This window comes from Octopus sinensis, linkage group LG7, assembly GCF_006345805.1.
Source record: "Octopus sinensis linkage group LG7, ASM634580v1, whole genome shotgun sequence".
NCBI classification, from domain to species: domain Eukaryota; kingdom Metazoa; phylum Mollusca; class Cephalopoda; order Octopoda; family Octopodidae; genus Octopus; species Octopus sinensis.
This window is the reverse complement of record NC_043003.1, coordinates 22366074-22386557: the sequence shown is the minus strand read 5'-3', so window position 1 is coordinate 22386557 and position 20484 is coordinate 22366074. Positions and strand designations below refer to the sequence as shown.

Below are 20484 nucleotides of genomic sequence, written 5' to 3'. Positions count from 1 at the left end.
TGGTATCATAGCATAGGAAATCTGCCTCAAACTTCTGTCACATTACAAGCATGGAAAGAAAAGTGGATGTTAAAAAACAAAAAAAACACAATAGAAAGAGGACAGGCTGTCCCTTCTTTTCAAGGCAGCTCACATCCATTCCATGATACTCTCAAGGTATTGTCCTGGTGTTAATAGTTAATATATCATATTTTTAACAACATAGCTGTTAATTAATGAACAAACATTTTACTTTTAAAACAATATATTCATGATTTTTTTTTTTGTTAAAAAATCATTTATTAATATTTATTATTATCAGCAGTGGCAATAAATATTTATGAAAATCAAAAAAATAGAATGCTTTTATTTAAACAGATGGAATCAGTAGTGTATGTATGTATACATCATATATATATATATATACACAAACATTATGAACAAGAAGGAGTAAAGTGAGTACTCGATTTCAGAAGTTATTTATATTAGTTTTTGGAAACTGAAAACTTCCCAACAAAGTGTTACTCTGAGTTTCTTGTTTCTGATCTTCAGACAATAGTTGATGATTAGTATGAGAAAAAGTAACAGTCCAAGCCCCATGGGTACCTGGAAGCCACTTTTCCATCTAGGGATTTTTCAAATATATTACATACTATTTCTTGTTTGCATCCTCAAGACCTCAGCCCATGCCTGAAATTGAAGTTTTCTATAGAATTATCTCTATACAATATGTATATGTGTGTGTGTGTGTGTTTCTGCGTGTCCATTTAATAGAACAGGCAAAAAATATTCGAAAATTATAAGTTTTGATTGGGTACTGAAAAATCCCGTTAGACTGTTTGTTAAAGCTCCTATTTGAAAAAATATATTCCGTAGAAGAGTGATATGGGCTTTGACAAACGATTTCTAACGGGTCTTTTCACAACTCGGTTAAACGAAACTTATTACATTTGAATATTTTCTGCATGCCCTATTTTGTGTGCATGCATACGTGCATGTGTGTGTGTGATGCCTGCTTTTCTATACTAGCATGGGTTGGCTGTGGGTGGCAGCATTTTAGAGTTGGATACCCTTACTGTCACCAACCCTACCCTGCTTTTCAAATAATGATTTTCTTCTTATCCCACTGGTTTTCAAAAGGACACAATGACAGTTCATAATGCCAACAAGAAATGTAAACATCATATCACTGTTTTGCTCCAGTGATGACAGCTAATTTGCACTGGTTTTTTTCATGCTCCATCAATCACTATCATCCAATCAAAAACAAAAAACCCTGAGAAGTTTCCAGTTTCCAATACATACATATATATAAATATATATATATGCACACACACACACATACAAAGTTGAGTGTTTATAGATGTATTTATACACATATACAAATATACATACATGCGACTGTGAGTATGTGTGTGTATGTATGTATGTAATCTAATTACATACACTTATCAAGTTTCAGAGAGTGTTCTTAGCAACAGGTTTCGAGATGAAAATATAACGAAAATAAAAAGGTAAAAATGAGACATACATAATGCGTAATGTCCCAAATTAATTGAAGCAAATTCATTATGTCATTTAAGCCCCTCACTGTTAGCAAAGCCAGAAAAAAAAAAACCAGTTCTTTTGTTTGTTTTTATATTCCTTTATATTTTGTAATCACATATATGTATACATATACATATATATATGATTCATCTTTTTCATCAGTTTCTTTCATTTTCCTTCTGCTTTTACAATTTTTTTGTTCTTTGTTGTCTCACACAATAATTTAATCACAAAATTGAGACACTATAACTCAATCAGCAAATGAGAGTCACAGATTTTCAAACTTTTTTTCCTTTTTCCATTTTTTTTTCTTTTTGCTCTTTCACTTTTTGTCTTTCAATGACAGGATACATTACAAGCCATTTTGAAAACAATTATCTTTTTTTTTTTTTCATCTTTTATTTAAAATATTTGAGAATTGAAAAATAAAATTATAAAATTAACATCATATTCATCATCATCATCTTCATCATACAAGAAAACGAAAAATGAAATAAAAATAAAAACAAGAAGCATTGTCATGTTGGCATGGTAACACAAGTGTGTGTGTGTGTGTGTATGTGCGTGTATTTATACATATATTGAAACTATTGAAGCATTTGTTTGTTTTTAATGTGTGCATATAAATATGCAATATAAGTGACCATCGGAATGTGAGTGTGTACATGTATGCAAGTATATGTATATGCATGCATATGTTGTGTGTAATATATATGATCATCATCACATTAAATGATGATGATGATGATAATATATCACACATACACACATATATCACTCAACTAAAGGTACAAGAGTCTGCTGAAGATATTTCTGTCCAAAATTCCAGGACACCAGCATAAAACTCTGGCACAAAAATGACAACAGGCACTAAACATACATACATATATTTGTACAATGGTGTTTACTCAGTTTCTAGCTCACTGTGAACTTTTAGGTAACAACCAAGCTATACCTATTCACTTATATATGAGTATATGTGTGTGTATGTATATATACATATTCACAGACCCATACATACATAGTTATATTCACACACAAGACCACACATCTGTAATATATAACTACACACAGAAACACCAATAGAAAGAGAGTGGGTGGCAGGGCCTTCTTGACATCAATATAGACCCTCAGGCAAAGCAATGCATTGGAACCCCTACATATACAACCACCAATTACATCATCATTTCACTGATAATTATGTTTTACTGGTACTTAATTTATCAACCCTGAAAGGATGAAAGGCAAAGTTGACCTGAGCGGAATTTTGAACTCGGTACATAGCAATGGGTGAAGTACTGCTAAGCATTTCATCCAGCATGCTAACAACTCTGCCAGCTTTCCACCTTAATAATAGTAATAATAGTTTCAGATACTGACACAGAGCCAAAAGTTTCTGAAAAGTTGAGCACATCAACCCCAGCATTTCACTAGTAGTTTTTATTGACTCGAAAAGATGAAAGGCAAAGTTGACTTGGTGATATTTGAACTCAGAACATAAAAAGCCAGGAGAGACACCATGAACCATTTTCTCAAATGCACTAACAATTCAGCCAGCTTGTTGCTTTAATAATTTCTAACAGGCACCAGACCACATATTTGATGGGAACAGAGGATTATATCAACCCCACTATTAGGCTGCTATTTATTGTTATTGCCTACTGAAATATGAAAGCTCATACTGACTTAAACAGGATTTAAACTTAGATTGTAAAAGGCCATAACTGATTACCACAAAGCATTTTGTCCAATGTCCTAACAATTCTGCTAATCCACTATCCAATAATAATTTCCTAATCATTGTAAACATTCTGGGTAAGACATTAAACTGTATATTGTGATGAGAGCTTCAGTTGGGGTCCTCAGAAGTTTTGGATAATATGAGTTGCCCCTTAAGTCACTCACTACTCTCAGGTGTACACTGGTGTAGGGTGGTAGCACCTGTCAAAATTTCCAGTTATGAAAGAAAATTACCTTCTGGCTAAAGTATAGAGAACTGGAAGGAGGGCTGACTAAGTCTTGTGCCATTAATAGTGCCTCACCAGATTGTGGACATGCCCAGATGTCATGTAAACCAATCCCTCTCGTCTAAGAATTAAATAGGCTCTGTGCTTCAAGGATAAATTTGGAAGAATTGGAGATTAACAGAGTAAACTACATATAAAGTGGAAGAAGGCACCAAAAAAAAAAAAAATCACTGCCATATATATTCCAAGAAAAATCATGAATCTTCAGACTTTGGCATGAAATCTATGGTTGCCATTACATTTTGGCAACATCATCATTATTGTAATTATAATTAATTAGTCATTTATTTTCAAATGTAAAATGGATACAACAGGCATCAGTGAGACAACAGGTGGTTAAATAATGTCATGGTTTCTGGGTTAATCTCACAAAAAATACATCCTGGAATAAAAACAGCAGTTTGGGGAAATTAAGCACTTGTTTACTAAGGACAGTATTTCTGAGCCAACAAGTAATTGACAAGCAGAGAAGTACAGTGCCACAATTTTTTCATATATGTTACATGCCACTATCTCCCCTTTCCTTTGCTGCAAAGACTTACATGCTCTCATTTCAAATGTACTCTAACCAAACCAATGAAAGATCTGCCCTATATTAAAATACTCGCATAAAAATATTTGCCCTTAATTCAGAGTATAATATTGATTTTTACAATAGACACAAAGCTAACCCGAGTCAATATATTTAATATCTGGGTGCCTTTTTTCCCCGTGGGTTCAACAGTGACTATTTGAAACAGCATTTTACAGCCTGATGCATTTATCATCAATCGTTACTTTTCATTCCTCTGGTCTTTCAAAAGTTGTGGTCATGGGTTTGTTACAGCATTCATGGTGGTTGAGAGAGCTAATAATGGAATCTGTTAGGAAGACAATAAGAGCTGGGTACAATAATGATAGAGAGAAAGAGAGATATGAGAGTATGAGGGACAATATCAAGAGACAGTTGGAGGATAGTATTTGAATAGTATTGAAAATGGTTTTGATTGTGATGATGATGATGATGATGATGATGGTCATGGTATATGCAGGACTCGTGATAGTGATGTGCTACTGATGTTTGATGTGGTGGAGGTGCTGATGTCAGTGATGATGATACTGGTGGTGGTGGTAGAAATGGGATGATGATAGAGAAGACAAAGATCAATCAAGAAGGCAGTGGATAAATCAAGTGTTTAGTGATGTCCTTTTATGATCTGAGTTCAAACCCTGTGTTAGTCAAATAGTTTTGCCTTTCATCCTTCCAGGGTCGACTAAATAAGATGCCAGTCAAATACTGCAGAAGGAGGAAAGTTAAGTCACAACTACCCATCTTTACACATTATCCATCGAAATTCTTGTGGCTTAGATTAGTAGAATCATTATAGCATCAGGAAAAATACCTAGCTGTATTTTTTCCAGCCCTTTACATTCTGAGCTCAAATCCAGTCAAGGTCAACTGTGCCTTTCATCACTCAAGGGTTGATAAAATTAAACACCAAATACCAGGGTCAATTATATTAACTAACCCTCCACCATTCAAATTTATTGGCCTTGTGCCTAAATTCACAAGCAATTATCTTCATCATGTTGTTGTTAGGGTGCATGGCCTAAGTGTTAGGGTGTTGCACTCGTGATCACGACATCGTGGTTTCAATTCCTAGACCGATTAATGCATTGTGTTCTCGAACAAAACACTTCATCTCACGTTGCTATGATCACTCCAACACCTGATCCGTGGTACACTATGCACCTGTTCAAGCAACATCAATTTGATGGAAGGAGTGAGCAGGGGAGTCCATTATTATTATTATTATTATTATTATTAATAATAATAAGTCAGTGACATGGCAGAATAGTTAGCACCCTAGACAAAATGCTGCTAAGCTTAGAAACATTTTGTCCATCATTGCATTTTGAGTTGAAATTCCACCGAGGCCAACTTAGTCTTTCGTCCTTTTGAGGTCAATACAATAAGTACCAGTTGAGAACTGGGGTCAATGTAACCGACAAAACCTTCCTCCAAATTTTCGGTCCTTATGCTTATAGTAGAAAGAATTATTTACATTGGACAGGTATGTGTCCTTGTCTTGTTGTTACCTCATTTTGATTGGTTTACTCTCCAGCCTTCATCGGGTGTCCTGGTAGAATTTTGAACCCAACCCTGGGTTCTCATTCCTAAGGTATTTTTTTTTTGCTGATGTCTTTATTATTATTATTTATTCAAGTCAAGGTACTGCCTGGAACTGAACACCTGATGAAGGCCGGAGAGTAAATCAGCTGAAAAGTTTGTGATGTAATCAGCTGAAAAGATGAGGACACAGATCTAATGTAAATAATGTACAGAATGCCTAATCTCTATGATAAAAAACAGAAAGGATTATTGTTGTTATCTTCAGATAGACTTTGCTGTCTCTTTCTTTCTTGCTTAGCACACTCCTAGCTTGAGTATGTGTGTGTGAGTGCCTCCTGTGCATGTGTGAGTACCCAAAATATGTGTATGTGTCTATGTTTCTTATTCACACACACACACACAGCTATGTGTATGTGTGTGTGTGTGAGTGTTGCGTGGGTATATCTCTTCTTTATCAATGGTTATATATGCTATTGATTGCCACAGAATGAAAAGAGAAAGAAAGACGAAATGAAATAAAAAAGAAAAAAAACAAGCAGAACAGAACCTAAAATAATATGCACTATAAAAATAAATTATAATAAAAAATAATAATAATAATAATAATAATAAAAGCAGGATGAGAATTGAGAGTGTGTGTGTGTGATTGTGTGTGTGATTGTGTGTGTGTGTGGCATGCGTGTTCTAATTTCTGGTGTCTCTGGTATTTGGTGGGAGTGGATCTTCTACCGAGGTGTGCTGAAAAATAACAAAAAAAGAAGATAAAGAGACTATATACATAATAACATATTATACATACATATATAAATACATCTAAATATAGGAGTGGGTATGTGTACCCACACAAGTGTGTGGGAACATGTATTTCAGTGTATGTGTGTATGCATGTGTGTGTGTACGTGTGTACAAACAGGTGGCCAAGTGGTTAGGGTGCTGGGCTCATGATTATAAGGTTGTGGGTTTGATTCCTGGACTAAGCAAGCATTTCATTTCATTTTTGCTTGTCTACTCGACTGAAAATGAATACCAGCCAACTTTGTAGATGGGAGAAGTGCCCTGACAGAATAGCGGGATTGAGTGGATGCCTATGTCTGCTTTCATTTCATGTTGCTCTAGTCTACTACATGTGAATGGCTCAGTCGTTAGAGCACTAGGCTTAAAACCATGAGATTGTGAGTTCAGTTCCTGGACTAGGCCATGTGTTGTGTTCCTGGGCAAGACACTTCATTTTCACGTTGCTCCAGTTCACTCAGCTGTAGAAATGAGTTGTGGCATCACTGGTGCTAAGCTGTATTAGCCATTGCCTTTCCCTTGGACCTCAGTGGCAGGGAGAAGAGAGACCTTGCTCAGATTTGTGCCTTGGAGTGGAACTTACTTTCAAGTGCAATCCCATGGTCATTCATGACCGAAGGGGGTCTTTATCCTTTACCCTTATATGTATGTGTGCGTGTGCGCGCGCGCTCCAACGATCAGTTGACATTTGTTGGTTTGTTTATATCTGTGACTTAGCAGTTCAGCAAAAAGCCTGATAGAATAAGTGCTTGACTATTTTAACTAAAACCCTTCAAAGTGGTGCACCAGTATGGCCACAGTTTAATGACTAAAACAAGATGTGTGTGTGTTACATATCCATGCACATCAGTATGTACACGTTAATGTAAGTATGTATGTATGTGTGTGTATGTGTGTGTACGTATGTATGTGTGCGCGCATGTGTGTGTGAATGACTATAGATGTGTATGTGCCAACATTTGTATTTAGATGTGTGTGCGTGTGTGTGTAATCCTGTATAACAAGTTCTCCAATTACATGTGTTTAGTTAAATACATGACTGAAGGGTTTGTTAACCAGTTTGTTCATACATTTTATTGCTTGTCCAGTTAGTTTGTCTTTCATCCTTCTATTATCCATCTACCAACTCACCCACCTATCTACTTATAAGTCTTCCAACCTAACTCCTAACTATTTACCCACCTACATACATACCTACCAACCAACCAACCTATCAGCATGTTTAACTTATCTACCTGTCTCTATTTTAATCTTTGCTATCTACAGACCTATCAAGATAACTATAAACCTATCTGTCTATCTGCCAATCTATTGGTCTACCTAACTACCTATCAAGCTACCTACATATCTATCTGTTTATCTACATAGCTACCTGTTTATTTCCTACATACCTAGCCATCAATTTACCTATGTTTGTATGTACATACGTATGTATGTACATATGTATGTCTGTATGTATCTATGTATATATGTATCTATGTATATATGCATCTATGTATATATGCATCTATGTATATATGCATCTATGTATATATGCATCTATGTATATATGCATCTATGAATATATGCATCTATGAATATATGTATCTATGAATATGTAGGTAGGAATGTATGTATCTATGCAGGTATATATATATGTATGTATGTATCTATCTATCTTTCATATGTCACCTTTCTAGTAGTGACAAGACTTACATTAAATGTTTGTATAAATCACAAGTTAATAGCTAACACATCCACAGTGCAGAGTGTTTAAATTGTATATACAATATGTACATTATTTGTAAACAATACAACTGACAGTGATGAAACAAGAAACCTACAAACTGGAATTAATCTATACACCTCTTATTGATTCCCCACCACATGCTGATTCAAATTAGGCTTACAAATATTTACCAGCATATTGGACATTAAACTGCAAGGACCATTGAAAATTATAAGATAGGTGTCACCTCTCATAGCCTAACTTTTAAAAATAAAAAAGTCTTAAGGAGAAGTTTGTTTGTTTGTTTTAATTATGCAGGAGGGTAACACTAGTCCAATGGTACCCAACTGGGGTCCACATGGCCTTTTGTTGTTAAAATTTCATCATCATCGTTTAACATCTGCTTTCCATGCTAGCATGGGTTGAACAATTTGACTGAGGACTGGCAAACCAGATGGCTGCACCAGGCTCCAATCTGATCTGGCAGAGTTTCTACAGCTGGATGCCCTTCCTAACGCCAAACACTCCAAGAGTGTGGTGGGTGGTTTTACGTGCCACTGGTACGAGAGCCAGTCAGGCAGTATTTGCAACAGCCACGCTCAAATGGTGTTTTTACGTGCCACCTGCACAAGAGCCAGTCCAGCGGCACTGACAATGACCTTGCTCAAATGTTTTTTTCCGCTCGAATGTTTTTTTGGTTATACTTCTTCAATGCACAAAACATTTAAATTTTTTTCCCCCATTATGCATCTACCAACTCATTGCTGTCTTAAACACTATATACTAATACTAATATTAATATGTGTGAAGGTGGTGAGCTGCCAGAAATGTTAACACACGAAGAAAAATTCTGACTAGCATTTCATCTGTTTTGAGTTCAAATCCCACCGAGGTCGACTTTGCCTTTTATCTTTCTAGGGTTGATAAGATAAGTACCAGTTGAACACGGGGGCAATATGATTGACTTGCCTCCTCTCCTAACACAGCTGGCCTTGTGCCAAAATTTGAAACCAATATTAGTATGTGTTGGCAAGAGAAGACGGCAAGCTGGCAGAAATGGGCAAAATGCCCAACAGCATTTCATCCACCTTTACATTCTGGGATCAAATTCCGCCTAGGTCAGCTTTACCTTTCATCCTTTCTGGGTTGATAAAATAAGTACCAGTTGAGCACTGGGGGGTCAATGTAATTGACTTAGCCCTCTCCCAAATTTCAGGCTTTGTGCCAAAAGTTGAAACCATGTGTAAATAAGGACTGTATATATCACAACATTTAATACAAAAACGTGTGTTTGTAAGTATACATGTATAAGTAAACGTATATGTGTGTATGTATGCATATATATATTCTGTATAACTGTAGGTGTAAGTACATGGAGAAGATTGTGTGTGTGCATTTACCTTGCAGCAGATGATGAAGAATCTGAACTTGTCCTTCGTTTCCTGTATAAACCCTGCAACAATAAACAGACAACATGAACAAATCATTTTCATTCTAAAACTCAATTTACGTATTTCTCCAGTTCACTACATCACTCACTCACAAGGTTTTTTCTTGGTTTGATAATATTGCAAATTCACATAAATAGAAGCTGAATATCTGCCCAGCCACCACTAACCAACAACACTACAGATACTAAAAAGAGATGATGCCTATTGAGTTGAAAGAATAGATCAAGAGAGGGGTACCTTTCAATGTTCAATGGCAGCACCAAACTGCCAACCATGTGTTAACTGATGTTAACTGTCTTAATGAAGTTAACTGACAACCATGTGTTTGGGAGGCAAACTTCCTAACCACATATTAGTATATGTTGGCAAGAGAAGATGGTGAGCTGGCAGAGGTTTTCACTCTCAGTTTTCTTCTTATTAGTGATTTTGTACTGATAATTCTTTTATATTGATTTTCTAAGTGTTTATTTAGAGAAGTTAGAAACTAAAAGCTATTAGCAGCACATGGTCCATTTAGGTGAATCAGATCACCTAAATTATTAATAGGTTAATAGGTACTATGGTAAGAGTGGCTCATTGTCACAAGTAATAGGGCAATAAGTAATGACTGGATTCATTATGCTTGTTATCTTACGAGGAATTCGAGAATCCATATGCACACACACACACACACATGTAGAGCAAGCATGAAGAAAGCTGATCATCTCAGTCATCTTTGCTGCAGAAGCCAGGCATTGATTTTGTTTTTGTTTTTGTTTTTGTTTTTTTCCACAAGAAGCTTCAGAAAATATTTGGTGTGCAATACTTGAGCTATATTATATGTATTACAAACTGGTGTAATATCAAATATAGACACACATAGCAGTAGTGTACCAACAACAATGCAAATTAAATCAACAAAGTAGTATTTAATAATAGCAGTCAGGTTACCCTCAAATTACACCCAACTATCTAAAAGAAGGGGTCACACAGGATAATGTAGTGAGGGGTACATTTAGACTTTAATCTGTGATGAACCCTAAGCCTCAAAACACAAGAGCTTAACCTGGTTTGCAAGGTGTATAAGCAACCGAGATTACAAGCCTACCCAATGAATGGGATACCAGACCTGAAAGAAAAACAAAGTCGGGATGATCAAGGCTTGACTAATGCCTTTGGTCATAGGTCTGTTCAACAACCTAGACATACCTATAACTGGATAATGTCAGTAAGGAATTCCACAATGGTGAAAACTGTGCAAAGACTGGAATAAATTTCTATCCAATAAGAAAATATTAAAAAAAATTTTTTTTTAATAAGTGTTACAATACTTACAGGAGACACAGGCTGTTTTGAGAAATTCAAATGAGCATAAAGTATAACACCAATGTCTTTGTGGCCAGCCTCCATGGCAATAGCCAAAGCATTCTGTCCATCCTGGAATGCAGAAAAAAAAAATTATCATCATCATGGGTTGGATGGTTTAATAGGAGCTGGCCAGCTCAAGAGCTGTCTGGGCTCCTTAGTTTCTACAGCTGGATGTCCTTCCTAATATCAACCACTTTACATAGTATTACTGGGTGCTTTTATGCAGCAGGATGCTTTTACATGGCACCAGTACAGATGCTTTTTACATGGCATCCATCAGATAACAGGCAACACTAGACTATTATTATAAACAACATAACACACAGATGAAGCAACAGTAATAAAGAGAAAAAGTTCATTGAACATACAACAATAATATACAAAGCGGCAAGATGAACCTAAGTGGTTAAGCTTTCACTCATAAATCTCTTCTTGATCTAAGGTTAAACTGTCTGGAATAATTTTGTGTGCAAAGATGCAACTCTCCCAGACTCAACAGACATAAGAAAAAGTATGTTGAAAAAAGATGCCATTGAGTAATCAATAAATGTGTTTGTGGTAAAACTCTACCATCTTTAGTAACAAAAAAATATTTAAAAATTTATTAATTAAAATTTTTTTAAATGATTTTGCATAAAGTGCTCCACTTATAAGCAACGAGGTAAAGGTTGATAGTTTTTTTTTTTACTATAATCCTTCTCAATGGCCTCACTAGCCTGAATAACACATTCTCAATAATCAACTACTTTATTCTATTCTTAAGAACTTTTTATTACCTTCTTTGTGACTAGTGTATCATATCTGGATTTTTTATATTTTTATTTTATATGCATTTAGTGAAATGAAAGGAAAAGAAGGATGAAAATTATTTCTATATGGAAGGTGGGAGATAGTAACTTCCGGTTGATGGTTGCAATTATGGAAGAGGATAGATTGACTGACAATGCCAAAAACAACTCAAAAGACATCGCACAATCAACTAAAAATAGCAACCAAATCACCTTTAAATCATATCCTACCTTCTTAAGAAAAGAAGGACATATTGGACAATGTAATTCCAGATATGCCACATCTCAAAATAAAGCAGATGGGGATGGTCACAGTTGGAATATATTTGATTGCAGATATTTAAAAAAATTTTTTTTTTATCTTATCTAGTTTCAGCTCACGAGCTGGGGCCATGCTGGGGCACCGCCATTTGGTGTTGCTACATGATTTTACTTCACGAATGCTTTTTAGCAAATGCCATTTGGTGCATGAGAGAGTTCAATGCAGCTGCCCTCATCTGCACCTCCTGCCGTGAAGTTGGTTCATCTGGGACACCTGACAGGAAGAGATCCAGTTTTATTTTAAAAACATCTGCATCCACCCCATGCAGGTCTCTCAGGTTCTTCAGGAGGATATTGAAGAGCTGTGGGCCTCTGAAGCCCAGGCTATCACAGTATCTTGTCCTACATCTTGATGGCAAATTTGGAGTCCTTGGCACTATTCAGTGGCGCCCAGTTCTAGCATTTGTGTAACTCTTGATGCCAAAGTTTGGGACAAGTCCTTCTAGGATCTTCCAGATGTATATTATGGCATATCTTTCTTGCCTACGCTCTAAAGAATAGAGTCTTAATCTCTTGAGTCTTTCCCAGTAGCTTATATGCTGCACATATACTTAAATCAGAGTTCACCAGTGAGACTAAACGAAAACAACAAATACATCACCACCAACAACAACAACAATAAAAATGTAAACATCATCATCAACAACAACAACAACTACTTACATTATCAGTTAGTGAGGCATCACATTGCAGATCAGTAATCAGCGTCTTCACAATCTCAATATGTCCGTGCTCGCAGGCACACATCAAAGCCGTGGAGCCATCTTCATCTTGGCAGTTAATGTCAGCACCACATTCCAGAAGCAACTTCACCATATCACCTCGGCCATGACTCACAGACAGCATGAGGGCAGTTTGTTTGGCCTGCAATTATAACAGATACACACATAAATAAAAAAAATAAAGACACAGATACATACATAAACGTACATTCATTAATTAATCCGTTTGACACCAACCACCCGAGTTCTATAACACAAATTCCCTATTTCAGAGTGATTTGCATTATAAAACCGTCCATCAAAATTCTTTGTTAATTTATATTCCAAACACAAACCTAACAACAAGGTTATTTTTATAAATTCTTTACTTTTTTACGTTTCAGTCATTCGACTGCAGCCATGCTGGAGCACCACCTTTAGTCAAGAAAATCGACCCCAGGACTTATTCTTTGTAAGCCTAGTACTTATTCTATCAGTCTCTTGCCAAACCGCTACATTACAGGGACGTAAACACACCACCATCGGTTGTCAAGCGATGTTGGGGGGGGGGGCAAGCACAGACACACAAACACACACATATATATACATATATACGACGGGCTTCTTTTCAGTTTCCATCTACCAAATCCACTCACAAGGCTTTGGGTGGCCCAAGGCTATAATAGAAGACACTTGCCCAAGGTGCCACGCAGTGGGACTGAACCTGGAACCATGTGGTTGGTAAGCAAGCTACTTGCCACACAGCCACTCCTGCGACTATTTTCAAAATCAATTGAAACAAAAGCAGTTGTGTTTCAACAGAAATATAATAGAACAGTCAAAGCAACCCACAGGTGATGTTGTGCATTGGACATGTCTATGACAATTGTCCTGGCCCTCTGTGTTCAAATCCCAAAGGTCAACTTTACCTTCATCCTTTTTTCTTTTTTTAATTTTTAAGTAGGGTGGGGTCAATAAATATACTACTAGTTCCATACTGGGACTGATTCTTAGATTTTTCTCTCTCACTTTATTTCTGCCCGTTTGCCTCTTTCTCTTTATGAAAGAAACGGCTGTGATTAAACATGGACAGGAATGAACTCCACTACAACTATAAATGCCTAGGACACTTCAAATATCACAACACCATCCCTACAATTCCATCAGGTGTTGGAGATGGGGGTGCAGTGGGGGGGGGGGGGTGGAGACAAAGCATACATTATGCTTCTGTGAAAGATGAGAAACAACATACCACTGGAAAGGAAACTAAGTCTATTGCTACATATAAGTTATATCCTCCAGAATATGTGGTTTATAAGTAGCCAAGGTTTACTAACAACATTTACTGACAAGTAAATTTTATTAGACACTCACATGATACTAACTTCCATTAGGATGATGATGATGTGAACAAAAATGATGAGAATGGGGATAATACTCAGTAATCAGGATGATGACAATGATAATGTTGGTGATGATGAAGATGATAAAGATAATGTAGGTGATGATGATCAAGATGATAATGTTGGTGATGATGGAGACAATAATGCTGATGACACTGAAGATGATGAAGATGGTAATATTGATGATGGAAGATGATAATGATGATGATGGAAAATGATAATGTTGATGGAGATGATAATGTTGATGATGATGGAGATGATAATGTTGATGATGATGGAGATGATAATGTTGATGATGATGGAGATGATAATGTTGATGATGATGGAGATGATAATGTTGATGATGATGGAGATGATAATGTTGATGATGATGGAGATGATAATAGCTGCCATAGCAAAAATTATGATAATTACTGTAGCTATTAATGGTGATAAAAACTGACAATTAAAATATTTGTTATGTTGAAGATGAGGGCAACAGACATACACAAACAGCCATCACACACATATACATACAGATAAAAACACATACACAAAGCCTTACAAGAAACATGCCTGCACACACACACACACACCTGCTCTCTCTCTCAATTCTATAACACTTGCAATAATCCAGTTTCATCAAGTTATGCCAACAAATGGAGCATCAGACACACATACATGTACCTCCACCACACACACACAAAGGAGGTTTTACATGGTTACCACTCAATCTGCAAGAAATAGAAACCAAATCTCCCTCAAAGGGGACAAACTTGACAATACAGTCCTCTAAGATATAAATAAATATTCACAACTGGAATACTTTTGATCTGAGATCTAACTGATCAGGCCTGACCTGGGATTAAACAACAGCAGCTGTTCAAGAATTTGGATCTGGAGATCTCCATTTCCAGTGACTTCGAGGGCCACCTCCCAGTGGTGTCGGGCGTCAACGAAGAGCCCTTGACTACAGCAAAACGACCAAAGCTTTTTTTTTTCCAAGGTCTGGGGTCTCCCGCCCCTAAACCCTAGACCATCACCTAATCACCCTTATCCATCTTGTTGCTTAACAACAACAACACACATACAAACGTTCTCACGTACCTGCGACGATCTCCCATTGACATCACCCATTCTGAAGAGTCGCTTAACGGTGTCTCGGTGAGCGTCAGTCTGTACATATGCGAGGGAGGCCAACATTATCGCGGAATAGCCGGCTTTGTTCTGTTTGTCTACATCACAGACGTTTGTATCCAGCAAGAGGCTGACAATCTCAAAATTGGAATGTGATACGGAATAATGGATGGAACAATTCCCCTGAAATAGAAACAAAAAGAATATATAAATAAAAGCAATAAAAGAAAATGGAAACAGGAACAAAACATAAAACCAAAATAAATATAGGCACTTGCCCAAGGTGCCACACAGTGGGGACTGAACCCAGAACCATGTGATTGGGAAGCACGCTTCTTACCACACAGCCATGCCTGCACCCTTATTTATCCATTCATATATTGTATATCAGAGATTTCATCACCCAATTCATCCTTTAAGGCAGAAAGGTCTAATTTGAGAGAGAGAAGGTCAGCTGGGATTTCTAACCAACCACAAGACTGTATACAGGCTTTCTCATTGGAATGGGCAAAGTGATGTGGTATAGTACACAGCATGGTATAGCACAGTATGATGTTGTGCAGTGTGTTATGGAGCATAGTACAAGATGTAGTATGTGGTAAGTAGCATGTAGTAGAATAGTATATGACCTAGTGTTGTGTGGTGTATGTTATGTACAGAGTAGTGTAGACAGTGTGTTGTTGTTGGTTAGCTAGAACTAAGTCTTGATGTAGCATATGCAGCACACATTTAAGATCAAAGACATTCCAAACACGACCATCCCATTTTGTTTTTCTGACATGTAAGGGATGCCAGGGCCACATCACACATTACCAAATACACATCTGTGTGGTGACTACACAACTTTGAAGCAGTAAGACTGGCGGGGGGGGGGGTACGCATAGTGAGAGGAAGACTTGAAGAACTGGTTCGCTGGTTCAATATGAGATGGCAAACAATGGCAACAGGAAATACCAGTATATCTCTTTTGTCTTCTCCTTTGCACACACACACACCTACACAATCTCTTTCATACATACATACATACACACACACACACACACACACACACATACATACAAACAAGCACACAACCATGCAGTCTGTTTCAGTTACAAAAACACATATACACATACATGGATTTATCTCTCTTGCTCAGAGAGACACACCTCCTCCTCCTCCTCCTCTCTCGTATATTTCTGTGGCTTCCATATCTCTCTCATTCATTCATTCATTCATTCATACACACACATACAGCTATACATGAATATACAAAAATTATACATTGAGCCACAAAGACAAATATAAATGGATGCATACAAAACTGATACATCAAGCCATACACAAACATAAATATGTCTAACCATGCATGGATATACAAACACTCATACATACAGACACCAAAACTCATATTTTTTTAAATTTTATTTTATCTAGTTTCAGCTCACGAGCTGTGGTCATGCTGGGGCACCGCCATTTATATATATACACACAAAGATGAATACAAATATATACATGTATACAAAACTCATACAACCACACACACACATACACACACACACACACACAAAGATAATACAAATTTAATCATACATGGATATACAAAAAAAAATCATACATCAAGCCACATACACACACAAGAACTTGCACATCCATACACACACAAGAACACACACACAACACAAATAGATACTAACATGTACATGGAAATACCAAAACATACATTGAACCACACACACTCAAACAACTCACACACACCAGAACTTTCACACACACACATAAAGGTAATACAAATTTGATCATACATGGATATACAAAATATCATACATCAAGCCACACACACACACACACCAGAACTCTCTCTCTCTCTCTCACACACACACACACACACAGAGACACACACAAATCTTCACATCTATGAAGGGCATGAATCAATGTTATGCCATAACTTGAATCCAAATCTCAAATCTTATCAATAATTTATATTTTGGAGACTATCCTTCTCTCTGTCATAAATGCATTGAATTAGCCCCTCATTTGCATTTTAAAGAACATTGCAACAATAAGAGTTTGGAAAATGACAAAAATAAATGAATTACTGCAACAGAAATAAACACATGTGGGGGTGTAGAATTTTAAGTGCAATCTTAAAAGTACACCCACCTAAGCACACAAGCAAGCAGGTCAAGCAACTAGATGACCTAATGTGTTATTATTTATTCAGTTTCTTTTTTCAAGATATGCAATGGTATAGTGTGTTATTTGAGAGATTTGGCTGCTATTTCTAACAGAAAGAGCAACCACATATATGCTACAACTATTTTTTCTTTTTTCTTTTGTCTCTGCTTCTATGAGCAGGACAAGGCTGCAAACTAAAACCTTTCTAAAGATTTAATTATATATATATATATATATACATACACACACACACACACATGCCAAAGTAAGCAGAAATGTGAAACAAGGTGGGGGAAATGGTACTCGAATACCAGAGGTAGAGTCATATGCTTTATTATTATTAAACCTGCAAAAACATAATTTTAATGATAATAAAGTATAAATATATATATATTTATTTATTTATTGGGATTGTGGGATTTCTTTTTAATGAATGTAATTTCTATATATACTTATTTGGATGTATATATAATAATATAAATTAATATAAAGATAATGGAGAATAATTTTGAAAGGTGAGGAATATCTAGTTTGGTAACAAGTAGCTTTAATAAGTAGCATCTTTTCTTCATGATCCTAAATCATTTGGTCTGTGAAACTAAACTAGCATACACAGATCTGACCTTACCATATCTTCCTACGCAATTGTATCTGCTTAGCTTTTGTTGGTCGTCTTCTGGTTCTTCTTCTCCTCCTACTCTCCCTCCTCCTCCTACTACTCTCCCTTTTTCTCTCAACTGATCTCCCACTTCTCAGCTCATTTTGTCACACAGGACTTATATCATCCAGCCACGTTTCTTTTCTATTGCCTTCCTTTTACTGGTTTGAGTCTCTAGACTTTGGCCATGCTGGAGCACTGCTTTCAAGGGTTATTGGTTGAATATAGCCAGCCCCGGAACTTTGTCTCGTATTTTAATACCCATGAAGGTAAACAAAAGTCAAAGTGAATTTGGTATTAGGGGAAGCAACAGAAACAGAACTAGAAAATGCACATATCTTCATTTGGTAACCCCCCACCACCACAAACATACACCCACACACACACACACACACACAATCTATGCATGTGTTTGTGTGATTGTGCATATTTGTCACCCACCAATGCTTGACAACCAGTGTTGGTTTGTTTACACCCCTATAACCTAGCAGTTCAGCAAACAACCGGTAAAATAAATAACAGGAATTTTTTTTTTAAATCAAGTACTAGGATCAATTCATTCAACTAAACTTCTTTGAGTGGTGCTCCAGCATGGCCACAGTCCAATGACTGAAAAAATAAATGGATTAAACAATTAAAAAAAAACACAACACCAAAACAAATAGAATAACACTTACATTGGAATCGAGTAGGTTTACTATGTATTTGAGTAATTTCTTGTCAATTTCATTGAAACTGGACAAATAGTCTTCAACTTGGTGTGGATTGGACAGTTTGTGACTGGACACTTTGAACCATTCCTGTCGTATTTGGTCAAGACACGAATTCTGCATAGAAGTGGCAACAGAGAAAAAGAAATAGAGATACATCAGAGAATGAATAAAATTGAGATATTTACATATTAACATAATGCAAAAATAGAAATACTTTACACGCTCATGCGCACATGCAGATGTGCACGCGTGCACACACACTTAAAGAAAGGCAAAGGGATGGCTATTTGGACAAGATGATGGCTTTACAACAGCATAGTCTCGGGTTAAGTCTTATTGCACAACACCTTCAGCAAGCGTCATCTAATATAGCCCCGAGAGTCAATAAATGAGTTCTGAATGGAACTGGAAGAAGAAAACTCTATGGAAGCTCACTGAGTGTTGTCTGTAGACACACACACACACACACACACAAGATAAATCACTCAGCTTAAAATTAGAATTATCTCCCCTCTTCCATCACCCTGAACTCCCCACAATGCATCTGGCTTTTTTTTTATTTCTTCTTTAATGGAGAAAAGATGGAGGCCTGTTAAGGGTTTCAATGTAAATATGACATAACTGCACAAAACAATTCATTCATGGACAACAGCTTCATTGGATTACATAAATAGACCATATGCATGCACACACATTCACATGTATAGAAAATGTGTGTGTGTATAAATACACACAGATACATAAATACATACCTATACATACACATGCACACACGCACAAATACATAACAGTTTTCCACAACACAGTTTTTGTCTACAAAATTCCATTCACAAGTTATTGGATAATTCTTGGCTGCAGGAGATACTTACAAAGTGCCATGCATTGGAACTCAATCTAAAACAGTGATTATAAAGCAAACAGGTGCCTCAAAACCCATGTCCTACACCTGTGAGCCAGATGGCAATCCCAACAGCATACCATCTGAGCCACTCTGCATTTATTCCAAGACAGACACACTGCAGCCCATCCTGACACAATAGAGGCACAAGAGTGGGATGGAGGGGTGGTCCATCCCAGGTGGCACTTTTATGGGGGCAGCACCACTTTTGGATCTGCTGTAGGAAATATGTATTTTTTTGAGGGTAACCAAGGAGCAGAAAACTGAAGGGCAGCCCCAGGTGGTACACAATCTAGTTAGACTAGCGATTAGAGGTAACTACTTACAAGTTCTTTAGTCTGTACCCGGGTGGAATCTTCCAGATAGATGTGGAGTATCTCACAAGCATTCCTCATCTCTGCTGACAGCTCAAATCTAAAGATAGAGACAGAAAAAAGAAATACAATGACACTACAGAATTGGTTTTGCAATTATAAACATTCTAGTGTAATGTGTGTGTGTATAATTGATGATTAACTCAGTTGCTGTTCATTTAGTTACTTCTACAGTTCTAAGCCAGTGAGGTGACGAGTGAGAAGTGGTTGTAGTATGTTGGTCATATATATCAATAGTTCTCAACCAGCGTGCATATGGAGGCCCAGGGTCCATATAAGATCTATGAGGGTCCAGATAAGCAAAATAGTAAACTGAGGGTCAACAGTAGCATATCAAGGGTCTATGAAAAAATTGGCTTTGGTTGTATTTGTTGCAAGAAACAGCTGTTT

At 36.7% G+C, this 20484-nt stretch overlaps 1 protein-coding gene and 1 long non-coding RNA gene across 5 annotated transcripts in view; one reads left to right on the top strand and one right to left on the bottom strand.

The window, feature by feature from the left end:
• The first annotated feature begins 309 nt into the window (after positions 1–309).
• The window catches only part of LOC118764191, a 29139-nt gene continuing 8964 nt past the window's right edge, over positions 310–20484 (top strand). Inside the window, exon 1 of the long non-coding RNA XR_004999978.1 lies at positions 310–710. This is a non-coding gene — a long non-coding RNA (uncharacterized LOC118764191). The remainder of the gene's footprint in view (positions 711–20484) is intronic.
• The window catches only part of LOC115213887 (probable GPI-anchored adhesin-like protein PGA55), a 190283-nt gene continuing 175489 nt past the window's right edge, over positions 5691–20484 (bottom strand). For all 4 annotated transcript variants that reach the window (XM_036504631.1, XM_036504633.1, XM_036504634.1 and 1 more), the window contains 7 exons: positions 20047–20134; positions 18787–18936; positions 15265–15477; positions 12738–12938; positions 10933–11034; positions 9568–9620; positions 5691–6405 (listed from right to left, as the gene is read on the bottom strand). In XM_036504631.1, the coding sequence (XP_036360524.1) occupies positions 6393–6405; positions 9568–9620; positions 10933–11034; positions 12738–12938; positions 15265–15477; positions 18787–18936; positions 20047–20134 (820 nt within the window). In that variant the 3' untranslated portion in view covers positions 5691–6392. The remainder of the gene's footprint in view (positions 6406–9567; positions 9621–10932; positions 11035–12737; positions 12939–15264; positions 15478–18786; positions 18937–20046; positions 20135–20484) is intronic.